The sequence below is a fragment of the Parasteatoda tepidariorum genome, chromosome 3, assembly GCF_043381705.1.
Source record: "Parasteatoda tepidariorum isolate YZ-2023 chromosome 3, CAS_Ptep_4.0, whole genome shotgun sequence".
In the NCBI taxonomy this organism is placed as follows: domain Eukaryota; kingdom Metazoa; phylum Arthropoda; class Arachnida; order Araneae; family Theridiidae; genus Parasteatoda; species Parasteatoda tepidariorum.
In genome coordinates this window covers 83,810,507-83,825,252 of record NC_092206.1, presented here as the reverse complement: position 1 = coordinate 83,825,252, position 14,746 = coordinate 83,810,507, and the positions used below count along the sequence as shown (strand labels likewise).

Genomic DNA, 14,746 nt, shown 5'->3' with positions numbered 1-14,746 from the left:
GAAGAAATGCATTTTACCTTAATACACACATCTGTAACAGTATCCGAAATCGGAAGTCATCAGTTGCAAGTTTGTTGATAATAGAAATTAAAAATTATTGAGGAATTTTTCTTCAAATGTTTGGCGTGTTCTGTTCCTGAAAGATTTACTAATATTCTGGAGATTTTTTTCAAGTTCTTCGGCCTTTTTCTTAGGGAAATTTTGTTTTTTATTTGCTGCTAAAAATGGGGTCTGATTCAGTCAATGATTTTGATGGAACTAAATGAAAACGTGATAAATTAATGTCTGATATTTACAGGCTCCCGCTAGACGGCGTACTCGAGCGTTGCGATCGCGAATAGTGAATTTTTAATAGAATCGCGTGTTTTAAAATTAAATGAGTATGCGGGCTTCAAAAGCAAAAAAAATATATCCTTTGAAATTATTACATCCATTATTATCCATTATTACAAAAATATACTGTAGGTGTAAGATTTGGCATTAATTTTAAAAAAAATGGATATTGATAAAATTTAATGTTAGAATTAAAATGTAAATGAATTAAATTGGTAAAACTTACCGATTCTGATGCCATAATAAATAAAGATAAAAACGAACTCTTTAGGAAAACACAAATGAAACTTAAAGCCGTATTCTTTTAAATGAAGACCAGTGTTTGCAGGATCGAGTAAGTTGTAAAATGTTTGTCTTTGTAGTTGTAAAATGTTATCTACCTCACGCTTTTATTTTATGACCGTCGAACAAACGTTTGTGTTGATCCTCTTTCATCCGATACACTAACTTCACAATACTTGGCGTTCCCCAAAAGAGGCCAGTGAATCTTTTACTTAGCTAAGGCGGTTCGCAAATTCTTTCAGGTTTAAGAAAGGGTTTGTAAGCAGAAAACGGTTGAAAACCACTGGCTCATCGCATTGATGTATGCAGTGGGTTGTGATTTATACACATAAGGACGGTAAATAAAACGTTACCATTTACTTTATTTTGCGCAAGATTTGTTCGTTATTTTACTATAGCCTTCTGAAACACTGTAAGAAATTATAATTTACCCTGTATAATTGGGTTAGTTTAATTGGATATCTGTAAGCGTCTGAATGCGTGGGTAAATTGTGGGACTTGTTTATGCCACGATTCAACAGGCAATAAGGTTCGACCCCCACTCGTGACATCGCTTGCAGGTATCCAATTAAATTGGTTCAGAGGGATAATAAGCCAAGCCTAATAGCTGTGACGTTTACACGCCGTACACTGTCACGGAGTCTTCTCGAGTAGCAGTGCGTTCATATTCTTTCATTTTAAAATGATTGTTATGCATGCTGTATTTTCCTTCTAATTTGGGTGAAGTGCTATTCGATGGAGTATCAATAAAGACACAAGGAGTTATGCAATAATTTTTATAATAAAAGTTGCATATTTGGTTACATAATTTTGCATCGGTTGAAAGATACACGAAAGGTTTTTTTGTTATTGCACGATTCTCAAAACTCAGACATTCTTCTCGGAACACGAAGGAATATCTTCTTGCTCTTTTTCCTCTTCCTGACACAGAGGACGAGGAGGGAGACAATCCTACGTAGTAGGTCCATAATGGAGATGAGCGAGACTCCTATCCAGATACCCAGGTATCCACCGACGTTGCTGTAGAAATCGGACAGCTGAAAGACAATTAAACACACAGTTGTAATAGAGGCTATCTTTTTTACTTCAGATGTGGCAATTAAAAGAATAAGAAGAATATTTTTCTGATGGAATAAAAAATAATATACAGGGATCACATAAATAATTTTCATCATTTAAAATATTAATTGGTTATTATTTAAAATATCAATTGTTTAAAGACTAGTTATTGTTCAGTAGGTTGAATATACTGGTTTTTCAAATATTTGCAAGATAACATCAATGATGTTTTGCGACTTTATTCAATCATTTCATATTCTTTAATCATTTTTTGTTAGTTAGTTCAAATGAATTAGAGAGGCCGACTCGTCCGCCATTTCGGAGCAAAAACTATCACCAATGAGGAAGAGCTACAAGATTTGGCAACTTTACAGACGACGCCTAACCTCAACTAGGATAATACGTAAGGAAAACGGTGTTTTCGTACATCGATTTACTTGGTTTTTCCGAATTTTTTTTTAATACTTAAACAAATTCATTAAAATTCTTATTATTATTGTGATTTAAAATAAAAATATTATTCATTACTATATAGAAAGAGTTTATACCCATTTCTGTTTCTTTGATAATTATAAAATAAAAATGTAAACTATCAAATGGAGAAGAATCAGCAAATTTAAAATTGCTTTAGATTTAAACTCATCTACAATTGATCCTGATTTTGGATAACTTATACATTTCAGTAATTTTGGAGGATTTGGAATAGTATCCGTCTTTAATTTTATTGCCATCTTTCCTGTTTACTTTGAGTTGAGATTGTACAAAATGAACCAGCAAGAAAGTTTGAAATGCTGTTTTATATTTTCATATTTAAATTAAATCACCTTATAAGATTCAGAGTTAAAATTTTGTAAACATACTCCCTTTAACTTTTCTGCAACATAAACTAATTATTTCAGCAATTTATCACAAGAATTTTAAAGAAAAAAATAAACCCATTTATATATTCAAAAACGTAAGAACAGTTTTTCAAAATTAAATTTGATTGCAATCAGCGTTTTTATTATGAGACAGCAATTTTTAAAGAGCGTTTCTAATTAACTTATTCTTTTATCGCCACTTTTTTCTAAAATTACGGCAATGTGCAAAAGTTGAATTGAGATTTTCAGAGTTAAAATTTACATTTAAAAACTAAAAATGATTTTTGTCTTGGCTTCTATTTGGTTTTTTATTTTTAAAAAAAACTTATTTTGATCATTTATTTATGGCTCTGAAATTAAGAGGTTTTCTATTCTCTTAATTTCCTATGTATTATGATGCCTATGTATTAAGTCTTTCGTTTTTATGGGGTATTTTATTATAGCGCGTCATTATTAAAAGCGTTTCTGATAGACTATATTTCTTTTAACGTTTTATGATTACTTTTTTAAATGCTATTTTTTAGCATAGAAATTAGAGTTAATAGGTATTTTAAGAGGTAAAAGGTTATTTTTTTCCACTTCTTGCTTTTAAGCAGATTGTATAAATAAAATGCACCAGATATCTATAAAAATTTATTGGAAATGTAATGAAATGTTGAAAATTGTTTTGTTGTGAAAATAATTTTGTTACAAAAAAATTCCACCACTTAGATGACAAAAGTCATTTTTCTGCAGCTTAGCCTTCTACTCTAATTTGAATCCTGTTTAGTTTCAAAGAAGAATGCCATCCATCGAATTTATAGATAGCAACAACTGCGCTTTCAGATGGTTGTATGAATTTTATAAACATTTGATTGATAAGCTCTTCTTAAAGGTATTACCAAGTGATGGTTCCTATTTATGATATTTCTAAAATTCTACTTGCTTTTTAATACAGATTGTTGACAAATACCCATGCTAATTGCAAAGATAAGATCAATAATTTATAGGTCGAATAGTTATAAACTTCTTTAATTTTACTAGAATTTTGCACGAGCACACAAAGCTCATATCTTAGAGAAAATTACACAAACCTTCATTTTAGGTTCATAGGAGATACTGGTCAGTCGAAATTTCTTGAAAGATATTGTCAGTTTTATGTTACCGAACCTGAAAAAAATGAAGAGGGAATTATTACTTGGAAACACAACCGGATATTCAATTTGGAAAATACCTGAGAATATATATATACATCGAAGAGTCATTACATTATGACCGCCCTGCTAATAACATGTGGGACCACCTTTAGCCCTCAAAACTGCTAGCACCCGCATTGATGCCACAAGGTGCTGATAGGTATCTGGTACCAAGGGCTCACCAACTGGCTCTGAAATTCCCTCACATTGCGAGGGGGTAGCATGGCAGCACGAATTTGGTTTTCCAAGTAGGACTACAAATGCTCTATTGGATTAAGGTCAGGTGAATTTAGAGGCCAAGACGTGACTTGAAAGTCGCTGGAATGTTCCTCGAACCAATCCATGACGATTCGACCCTTATGACATGGTGCATTATCCTGTTGGTAAACACCATCCCCCGCAGGAAAAACTGTTGCCATGAATGGGTGAACCTGGTCTGCAACTATGTTCAAGTAGCTTACAGACGTCAGGGATTGTTCTATGAGGATTATGGGTCCTAATGTGCCCCATGAAAACATTGCCCACACCATACTACTGGAGGGTGGTCATAATGTAATGGCGCTTCGGTGTATATATTAACCAGGTAGTAAAACGATAATATTTAACCTCAGAAAGAAGCAATATAATACATCCGTGCTAGAAAACGATAGAGTACAGAATCCTTTTTTCTAGTATTGTTACTAATAATGAGATTAAATAGTATTGGATCGAACTTAAAAAAATTATATATTTCCTTACTTTTAGTAAAGTGCTACTTTTTTGTGAAAGGGTACTCTTTTATTATTACAAAAAGTGGCGCTTTAACAATAATTTTATTTTAATCTTTAATAAATAAAACTACAGTTTTATTTTGTGGAAATAAATAATTATATAAAGTTATATTTTAAGACGGTAACAAATTTTCCTTTTTTAAAGTTAAAATTTCAACAAAATATAAATGAAATATAACTTTTAAACAATATAGTGTGGTTTTTATTATACAACTTCATAATGTATGATAAGTGTGAAATTACAAATGACTAGAGAGTATAAAATATGTTTCATAAACTAATTCCAATTCAATTGAAATTTTGATAAAACTGGCTCATTTCTGAAAAAAATTGGGAATACATTTACATTAAAAAATAAACACTTGAAAATGATTAATGATATAAAATTTATCAGAAAACTCTTTGTCTAGAGAAAAAGAAATGATCAAAAGTTAGATTCTCAAGTTTAATTTCTATGTTAAATCTGAAATTTTCATTCATAGAAAGCAGCTGGACACGAAATACAATTTGGAGTTAAAGAGGGAGAAAAATGGATGGTAGCAGAATTAATTTAATTTTATTTAGTATTTCTGCATTGTTAACAAAGTAAATTATGCGTGGAATAACAGTATTAAACTGTTGTTCTATGTTTTACTACTTCAGAACAGTAAAGAAAATAAAGTAAAATAAAGTATCACCAAATTTTTTTGCTTTCGTCCAAATCTTCCACTTGCTTATTCCAAAAACAAAAAACGACACAAAATAATATCAGAAAATATAAAATCTAATGTTATATAATTCAGAGAAAACAGCTACCTCATGTATAGAGAAGAAGAAAAAATAAAAATTAGTAAAAATTTACAGTGAAAATATAATCTCATCATTAACTCTTACTATTATATCCGCAAAAATACTTGGTTGGTTGGTTCTAATGCCACTTGCCACACTCACAAGCCTTCTTGGTGAAACCGAGCAAATTTAAGGCAAAGAGTGCGATTCTTGTTTTTCAGTGGTGCCATCTATGGGCCAAGAATTTGACTTCGCCACACCATGCGTCACACCTGTTTATAAGGCGGACTCATTCATACATCCATTCATTCATCCATAGATCGTAATTTTGACCTGAATCAGAGAACGATCGATCTCCAATCTAGGCAAAAATAGTGATTTCTATTATTGCATTAATGTAGCCAATACAATAGTTTGAGGTGCACCGAAAAAGCAAATTTTTCTTTTTTTAAATTTTCAAATATCAGTATGTTTTTTAATCTTTAATTAAATGGGTCATTCTCACAAAAACAGTCATTTTCATGTCCCCAGTATATTTTATGTTTGTTTTACAACTTACGAAAAAAAATTTTCAGGGAAAGTGTCCTTCAGAATGCAAGCTAACAAAAGAATAAAAATAAAATTATCAATTTTTATTTTTTATTTATTTTAGGTAATTAAAATATACCAATATGTCATTCCCTCACTTGTCCCCACTGCTGATTTAAAAAAAGAAAAAAATTGTTTCTGAAATAAAATTTTTTTTTTTACAAATTCGTGTTTTTTATTTCAGAATACTGAAATATAGAATTCAGAAAATCAATTTTAAATTTAATTTCTGATAAAAATATTAACACAGCACTATTTTAAACTTTGTCCCCAGTGTTTCGCGTCATTCCCTCACAACAATGTTCTTATCACCTGCAATCTTCTTAGAATAAAAATATTTTAATAAAAACTTCAGAAGTTAACAACTGGCATCATAGAACAAAATTGCAGTATGTTTCCATCTTCAACTTAAAGAAGCTTTGCTGTGGAATAAATTTGAATGAATCAAACCAGGTAAAATTTTTTACATTTGTCATTCCCTCATGTCATTTTTTAGAGTAAAATAAAATACAACTTCATCGAGAAAGTGGATAATTATATGTTGCTTTCTTGTATGAATATAATTGTATGTGATTGACTTCAGAAATTAATTAGGCCTAACTGTTATTTTTAAATTTTATTGAATTCGTCATTCCCTCACTAGTGTATAAAGTGAGGGAATGACGCTGAAGTGAGGGAATGATTCAAGATGAGTATATTATTAAATTTTTTTTTGTTCAATCGTGCCAGCCAATTTTATTTCCCAAACCTGTAAAAACTATTAAATATATAAGACTAAATTATAATAAATATTAGATATACTTAGTATGTTATCATTTTCAAACTTTAGGTAGATGTAACTTAGATAAAAACATGTATTAAAATAAAATATCATTCCCTCACTATTAGTGTCATTCCCTCACTTTTTAAATAGTGAAAATAATTAATTTACTTATTAATTAATTTGAAAAATAAATTAAAAAATTAATAAATTAATTTATTAAATTAATTAATTTATTTATTAAATTAATTAATTAATTATTAATTATTATAAATTAATTAATTATAAATTAATTATTTAAAAAATTAATTAATTTAAATATTAAGTATAATTTATAGGATATATACTTTCTTTATAATGCCATTACATATTTCTATTAATATAAAAAGTTTCAGAGCTTTTTATTCACTTTACTTTTTTGGGATTTTATGAACTGAAAAATGACAGTTTTCGTGAGAATGACCCAAATAGATGGAATACTACAAGCATCTAATTTTCTTTACTTCTCGCTAACTTATTTTTATACCATAATGAAAACAATTATGCTCTTAATATTAAATTTGTTTTTAAATTTATTAATGATTTAGTTATCTTTAATTTTTTTAAATAACATAGCCGAGTTATTAATCACACTTTGTAATTATGACGATAATATTAAATTTAATTTTTTGGATTTAAATATTAAAACAAAATATCTGAATTGTTGACTAATACAAAACTGATACAACAAAAAATATGATTTTGAATTTAATATAAACTAATTACATGGAATTCTAATGCTAAGTTAATTACATGGAATTCTAATGTTATTCTAGTGTTATTTAAAAACTATTTTTAATCTAGTAAATAGCATTAAAAGAATTTGAAGTATTATTTATTTATTCAAAAAATTAAGCACTTATTTGGAAATTCTTGGCCATAGATGGCGCCACTGGAAAACAAGAATAATCACATCCCTCTGCCTTAACAGGCATACGCCAACACAAACAAATATTTCAATAAAAACAACGGATATCTAACAAATGTAATTGAATTCTATTCAAAAACATTTAGTTAACTGTGTATTAAAATAATAAAAGAATATATTCACACAAAAACCTTTTAACTATGTCGATTGATATTTTTGCTGTGCGCGAAACAAATGTGGGCAAATCCGTGATGATCAGTGGGCAAATCCATTGTTTGAAAAACAGATCATTATGAGAAATCTCTGCAGGTGTTGGATTGAATAATCAGAAAGAATTTGTTTTAAGCGAAGTAATGCTTTCAAAAAAGTAAATTTTAAAATCTAATTAATTCTAAAATTTTTTTATAAAAGTTTTTTAAGCGAAATAACTGGAACACCAGCTACAGGAAGCCTCTTTGAAAAAAAAACCCTGTTTTGAGAGAATAAAATTTTTTCTGTCCCTAGTCATTTTACCCCCTGGCCTCAACTACCATCCATTTACAAATTTGTTTAAATATTACTTTCTGAAACAAATTAAGAAAATGAAAGCAATTACTTTAGGAAAGTTTATAAGCGCCGTTTTATAAGAATAAGAAAATGTTTAATAACTTACGTCAGCCAATTATATTTCAAACGAGTAGATAGCCTTGACATATTCACATTGGCCTGGAAAAAAAATGGAAAAAACATAACTTTTAAAACTGAAGCTAAAATTTAAACTTATTTAACAATAACGTCCTCAAACACTCATTTTTATATCATGCTTATCCGAGAATTTTTTTGCAGTAATGGTCAGCATTGCAGTTGTTAGCTTTTACATTCTTTTATTTCCACAGACATACACAGACGAACGATAAACAAAAGCAATAATAACAAGAAAAAGTAGTTTGGTTGCCTAGCAACCAGCTAGAGTCGCAGTTATTATATTGCAGACGATTTAAAACAATTATTCAAACTAACTGTTTATTTGATGTCGGAACATCCTCCCCACCCTGGTCAACCTCAAGAGTGATGACCAATTGTATAGGTCGAGTTATAGCCTTTCCATCTACTCTTAAGATGCATGCTCGAATTTCCCCATCTCGTCCCTTAATTACATTGGTAATTCGGGCTTTCTTCCACATGTGTCTGGGTCTGACATCTTCTTGTAGTAGCACAAGATCTCCTGCATGTATGTTGAAGGATTTATGAATATTACGAACTTGGTGATAAGAGCGAAGTTGCAGCAGATATTCTTTGGAACATCTTTTCCAAAATACATCCAACACATCTTGTTGTTGTTTGTAGAGTTTCGTAAGTCTTGGATTGTTATTCAGATTTGTGGGTATCTATGTTAACTTTCTACCCGTTAGGAAATATGCCGGTGTTAAAGCTTCTGTATTGTTTTCATCTCCCTCTTCATATACAATGGGTCTGCTGTTAAGGGCGGCTTCTATCCCTACTAGTACAGTTGATAGATTTTCTTTATCCAATAGTGCCCGACCAAGAGATTTACGAAGACAATTTCTCGCTAATCCGATTAGGCGCTCACACCAACCTCCCCACCAAGCCGCTCTGGGTACGATGAACTTCCAAATTATGCCATTATAAGCTTAAAACTGTTGTACTTTAGTAGATGTAAGAGTGTTCCATAGAAGTATTAGCTCCTTATTTGCAGCATGGTACGTGGCAGCATTGTCACTATAGATGGTATGTGGTAGTTCTCTACGACCCACAAATATCTGCAATGTTAACAGAAACTTGTTTGTCGAAAGATCTGACACAAGTTCGAGATGTATGGCTCTGGTTGTTGCACAGGTAAACAGTACAATGTAAGCTGTATCTGAAGAATTCAAAGTGCGAACATGTACAGTGCCGGCAAAATCTACTCCTGTGGTGAAAAATGGTGTAACTGGATTAATTCTATCAGCTGGTAGAGGAGCTCCAATTTGAGTGCAGCGACATCTTTCATGGTAAGCTCGTGACATCTTGCATGATCGTGACATCTTGCATGGTAAGCATTTGTAAATCACATGTTTGATGGCTTGACGTCCTCGTAGAATCCAAAAATTTGAATGCAGTTCTGAAAGCACTATTCTGACACCTAGGTGATGCATTTTGATATGTGTTTGTCGTATCAGCAGACTTGTGAAATGATGAGATTGACTCGGTCTTGATGACCAGCAAAATTGGATGTTTTGGGGACTCTGATAAACTCGAAAACTGTAATCTACCATCAATACGTATAAATTTATTTTCTAATAGTGGGTTGAATTTTGTAATCTTTGAATTTTTTAGCAATGACTTGGATGTTGACAAAGCTTCGGATTCTAGCGGAAATAACTCTTTCCGAACCATTTGTATCCAGTAATTTCTAGCATCATATATTTTTGCAGTGTCAAGTACTCCGACTTTCTTGCCTTGAGATCTACAGTTCGAGATAAAGTGTAGAATCCATGCAGTTACACGTAGCAGTCTGAATTAGGAGCTGTAGTCTTTTCCGTTGATGATGGGTTTAAAAGTAGTAACATGAAATGTTTGAATTATTAATTTAATGTTCTTTATTTTTCTTTCCCTCCAAATTATGAGAGTAATCTTTTTTAGAATCTGGCCAGCTTTCTGTGGGTTCAGTCAGCTAAGTGGGTCCGTTCCACCAGATGTTGAGATCTTTCAGTGTAGATGGTTGTACGCCACTTGAAAAATTGTCCGCTGGATTGTCTTGTCCCGGGCAATGCCTCCACTGTGAAGGGTCAGTGTATGAAATGATTTCTGTTACCCTGTTGCACACAAATGTTTTCCATCTGTTAGGATTACCCCGAATCCAACCAAGGGTGACTTCAGAGTTCAATTCAGTTTCATTGCAAAAATATTTTAGCAATCTGGCACCAATCACAGGTGCTAATAACTCTAAGCGTGGAAGACTAACTCTCTTTATTGGTGTAAGTCTATTGCGACTGCATACTAAATGGATACTTGATTGATTATTATGAGAAGTAACTACGTACAAAACAGCGCCATAAGCTCGCTCAGATGCATCGCAGAACATATGAATATTAAAGGAATCAAGCGATGAAATTCCTATGTAACGAGGAATTTCTTTAGAGCAGATGGCATCGAGCTGGGTTGTAACTGTATGCCACATAGTAGCCAAGTTTGTCGGCAAGATTTCATCCCAATTGATTCCAAGAATCCAAGTATCTTGAAGGAGTATCTTTCCAATTATCGTAAATGGTGTAAACAGCCCTAAGGGATCGTACAAACTTGCAACACAGCGGAGTAACCACCTCTTAGTAAGTGGCTTATCTAGAGAAGCACAGAGTGAAGTCTTGAAAGCGTTGCTCAAGGTATTAGTCTTCGTGTTCTATCCAATGCCTAAAACTGTAGTTTTAGTCTTGAAATTTTCTTTGTTAGTTTCTAGCAAGTGTTGAAGCTTCATAGAGTTAGTAGCCCATTTTTCCATCGATAGTTTTATGAGTGACATCAAACCTTTGATTTCCTTTTGTAATACCATTATTTGTGATTCAGGTTCTAGACTAACCACAAAATCATCCATATATAGGTGTTTATCTAAGAGTACTGCAGAAGTAGGGAAGTTATTTATATGATTAGCGGCCAGTTATCGTGTGGTGGCACACAACAGAAAAGGGCTGCAAGGTAGTCCGAATGGTAAGCGAGTGAATCTGTATGTAGTTACTTCATCCGTAAATGTAGCTGTTTTTAAAGAGCCTTTCGTTTGTTTGTACCAGAAGAATCTCGCTGCATCTCTGTCCTTTGGATGCAAAACCAACAGTAGGAAAGCCTGTTTACCATCACAGGTTAGGGCAAATTTATGCAGTCGAAATCGTAGAAGACAACCAACAGTCTCAGGTAGTAGATTGGGATCAACTTCTAAAGAGTCGTTTAATGCCTGGACATGCCTGGAGCATGTGATGAGGCGTCAAAGACGATTCTCCACTTTATATCATCTTGCTGCTTCTTTTTCACTGCATGATGTGGCAGATAGTACACGGTGTTTTCTGTTTCATCTGCAGATGGACAAACTTCATGTCCTTGTTCAATGTAATTCAACATGCATTTTTCGTACCGGGTCTTCAAAGATTCATTTGATGTCAGTCTTTTTATAGCGATTGAAATCTGTTCTCAGCAGTAGTTTTCTTTGTTGGTAATGTTGAGTCCATAGCTTTCCAAAGTAATGATACGACCCTACGATTATCAACTAATTTAAATGAGTCACGAAAGTTCTTCAAAACAGTCGAATCATGTTTAGACATTTCTCTATCCTGGGAAGTGGTAATTCCAATTGTTTCCAAGTCCCAGAAGCAACGTACACTTTCATTGATAGGTTCTTGTTGAATTAATGTGTTGAGGTAATTTACAGTAGCTAAATTGTAAACTGTTGTGCATGATCGAGGTCCGCTCAGAATCCACCCAAAATGTGACGGAACCAATACAAGGGATTCTGACAGCACAACCGGAGCTTCAGGGTTCAATACTTGCCAGTAGAAATCAGCACCAATCAAAACTTGCATAGGCAGATTTTGTAAGTTATCGTAAGGATCAGCCAGTTTCTTTCTTTTCTGGAATGCGAACCACGAAACATCAGTTGGAACAGATGAATGTGAAGCGCATTCATTGGAACTTTCAAATGCTTCAATATTAACTGAAGACTGATTCCAAATGCTCAATAGTTTAAACTACTTTTCGTCTCATATGGGAAACATTCGCTGTAGATTCAAATCCATGCACTTCCAATGATTTTGTAGAAATAACTTCTAATTTCAAACTATCAACAAGATCATTATGAATGAAACTTGACTGGCTACCTCCATCCAGAAGACAACGGGTCAGTCTTGTAGTACCAGTCAGGCCTGTTATAAAACTCTTGCAGTTTGCAAATGCACATCGTTGCGCGTAGCAATATCGATCTTATGAGTAGACGTTGTACCTGGGTGATCAACACTGTTCTTACAAATTGAAACATGGTGCTTTTTCCAGCAATTCACACAACAAGCCTTTTCCTCACGAGCACAGCTCTGTTTTGTGTGTCCTCGTCCAGTGCACAAAAAAAAATCTATTCGTAGCTTTTAATTTCTGTATTCGTGTGTCTATATCTGTCACAGAGTTGCACTGTTGAGGCCAATGTCCGGCAGTTTCTCAAAAGGGACAGAATGGTGAAGGTTTCTTACTTTTAGTAATTGACTTGGAATTTACATTGAAGTTTTCTAATGTGGATTTTAAGGAGTAATCAGAAGACATAAGACCTTTAATCTTGCTTGTTGTAAGGGTTCTTTCTACTTCTTCGGCGAGAAAATTTTAGTTGTGTAATATCACATTCTGAAATTTTTTGGCGTTTCGCATGAGTAACCCATCGGCAACAAATATCGTCAGGGAATGCACGTAAAATTTTAGGAGATAAAACTCTACCGTATGCGTCAATATCTTCTCCCGAAGCACGCAGAGCCTGTAGCCTTCCGTTGCATTCAATATAAACTTCATTCAGTGATGTTGGCGAAGGATTGCGAATTGGCGTTAATTCTCCAAAAAATCCAAATGAGATTGAATAATTCTATTTTTGTCACCATATTTGTCCATAAGTAGCTTCTTTGTGGCTTCATATGTATTTGCAATAATACTTATACCATCAACCAATCTTTTTGGTCCATCTTCTAAATATCCTCTGAGAAAAACATGTTTATAATTGATGATAGATTTGGATTATCGTCTAAAGACGTTTTAAATTGTTCCCAAAGACATTGCCAATGTTCCCCGTCGCCACGAAATGGTTCTAATTTTATCGTCGGTAGTTTACATTTTGTTGTGGTGACATAGAATTCACATTTTGAATCGGAAAGTTAGTAACAATTGGTGAATATACAGTCTCATTCTTGTTATGATCTTCTTTCATTGTACGATTTGCATCAAAAATCGCACGCTTGGCGTTATTCGTATACTCTTGGCATTGCACTACATCAATTTCATATTCTGCATCGCATCCGAAAGTAATATGTGTAGATCATTATCCACTATTTCCATATCATTAAGTACTTTGGCAAGACGGCTACCAGTGAATTTAAAGTGTCCTTAATTAAAGTGAATTTAAGTGTTCGAAGTAGAATTTAAAGTGTCCTTTAGTTGGCTAATGAAGCGAGTAATATTAGCTCGAATTGTTCTACGTTTGCGCTTCAATAGTGTAAAAGTGTGAACGTGAACATTAATTATATTCTTATTACATATTTAGTATTCAAAAGTGTGAACATTAATTGTATTCTTTTTACATATTTAGTATTCTATGTTTTGGCAACAGCAGTTGTTGTGTACGATATAGATTTTGAGCTATTTAGAATAACGGTGTGCGTAAATTTTAAATAAAAGTAAACAGTAAATGAACTGCGTTTTTTTTAAATGTTGTTTCTTACATTATCAGAAGTGGGATAAACAGGCAACAGTAGTTAATTTTGAGTTTTGAGTTTAAAATGGCATTTTTATCGCAACTTCGTAAAGATGAGTTACGTTGCGTAGCTAATGAGTTATCTGGAGATGTTTCGTCTACTACTTTGAAAATCCCTGACTTGAGAAAGTTAATATTGAATAGCGAGAAATACGATGAAGAAATGGTTCTAGGAATGGTCGAAAATTTGGTTGAAGACGCCGAGCGCCTTCGTCAAGATGAGAAAGAAAAAGCCAATCGCGAACATGCTTTAGAAAAAGAAAAAGCCGATTGGGAACATGAATTGGAACTCAAGAAGTTAGATATTGCTGCTAAAACTTCAGAAGTAGTCGAAACAGAAGAAATAACATCGGCGCCAAAAGTTGATTGGCAGACACAACTGAGAAAGTTTTCTACGAGTAATGAGGATATCAGCTTTCTAGTACATTTCGAGAGAGTAATGAAAAGAATACAAAGGCCAAGTACATTGTGGATTATTAATTAACCAATTACCAAGTGAAATTGTCCAAATGATAATGAGAGAATCAGAAGAACAGTCAGAAAATTATGACTATGTTAAATCTCTTTTGCTTAACTGTTACATACTAAGTCCTGAAAAATTTCGACAATTTTTTTATTCTCATGAGAAAACTGGTGGAAAGTCATGGAAAGAATATTACCACGAGCTTGAAACGTATTTTATTGGGTGGACTGCAGGACTTAAAATAAGTAGTTTTGAGAGTTTAAAAGACCTGATTATCACAGATCGAATGAAAGCTCGTGTGCCTCCAGATATACG

General features: G+C 32.8%; 4 protein-coding genes across 5 annotated transcripts in view; all 4 read right to left on the bottom strand.

The window, feature by feature from the left end:
• Positions 1 to 836, bottom strand: part of LOC107452798 (uncharacterized) — a 10,026-nt gene extending 9,190 nt beyond the window's left edge. Inside the window, exon 1 of the mRNA XM_043042444.2 lies at positions 560 to 836. Coding sequence (XP_042898378.2) covers positions 560 to 574 — 15 coding nt within the window. The 5' untranslated portion in view covers positions 575 to 836. The remainder of the gene's footprint in view (positions 1 to 559) is intronic.
• A 545-nt stretch (positions 837 to 1,381) lies between these two features.
• On the bottom strand, positions 1,382 to 8,205 carry LOC107452799 (FMRFamide-activated amiloride-sensitive sodium channel). Of its 2 annotated transcripts, none has more exons than XR_001585237.3 (3): positions 5,353 to 5,411; positions 3,608 to 3,683; positions 1,382 to 1,652 (listed from the first exon to the last, which is right to left on the bottom strand). XR_001585237.3 is itself a non-coding variant. In XM_021147755.3 (3 exons), the coding sequence occupies exons 1-3, from the start codon at positions 8,193 to 8,195 to the stop codon at positions 1,476 to 1,478; spliced, it is 294 nt and encodes a 97-aa protein (XP_021003414.2). In that variant the 5' UTR covers positions 8,196 to 8,205; the 3' UTR covers positions 1,382 to 1,475. The 2 variants fall into 2 exon arrangements, 1 of the variants encoding a protein (XP_021003414.2); XM_021147755.3 differs by lacking the exon at positions 5,353 to 5,411 and adding an exon at positions 8,155 to 8,205.
• Positions 8,206 to 9,133: 928 nt separating this feature from the next.
• LOC139425286 (uncharacterized) lies at positions 9,134 to 9,637 on the bottom strand. The gene has a single exon (XM_071179259.1). The coding sequence runs from the start codon at positions 9,635 to 9,637 to the stop codon at positions 9,134 to 9,136; it is 504 nt and encodes a 167-aa protein (XP_071035360.1).
• A 518-nt stretch (positions 9,638 to 10,155) lies between these two features.
• On the bottom strand, positions 10,156 to 11,591 carry LOC139425285 (uncharacterized). Its single transcript, XM_071179258.1, has 2 exons — positions 11,438 to 11,591; positions 10,156 to 10,823 (listed from the first exon to the last, which is right to left on the bottom strand). The coding sequence occupies exons 1-2, from the start codon at positions 11,589 to 11,591 to the stop codon at positions 10,156 to 10,158; spliced, it is 822 nt and encodes a 273-aa protein (XP_071035359.1).
• Positions 11,592 to 14,746: the final 3,155 nt, after the last annotated feature.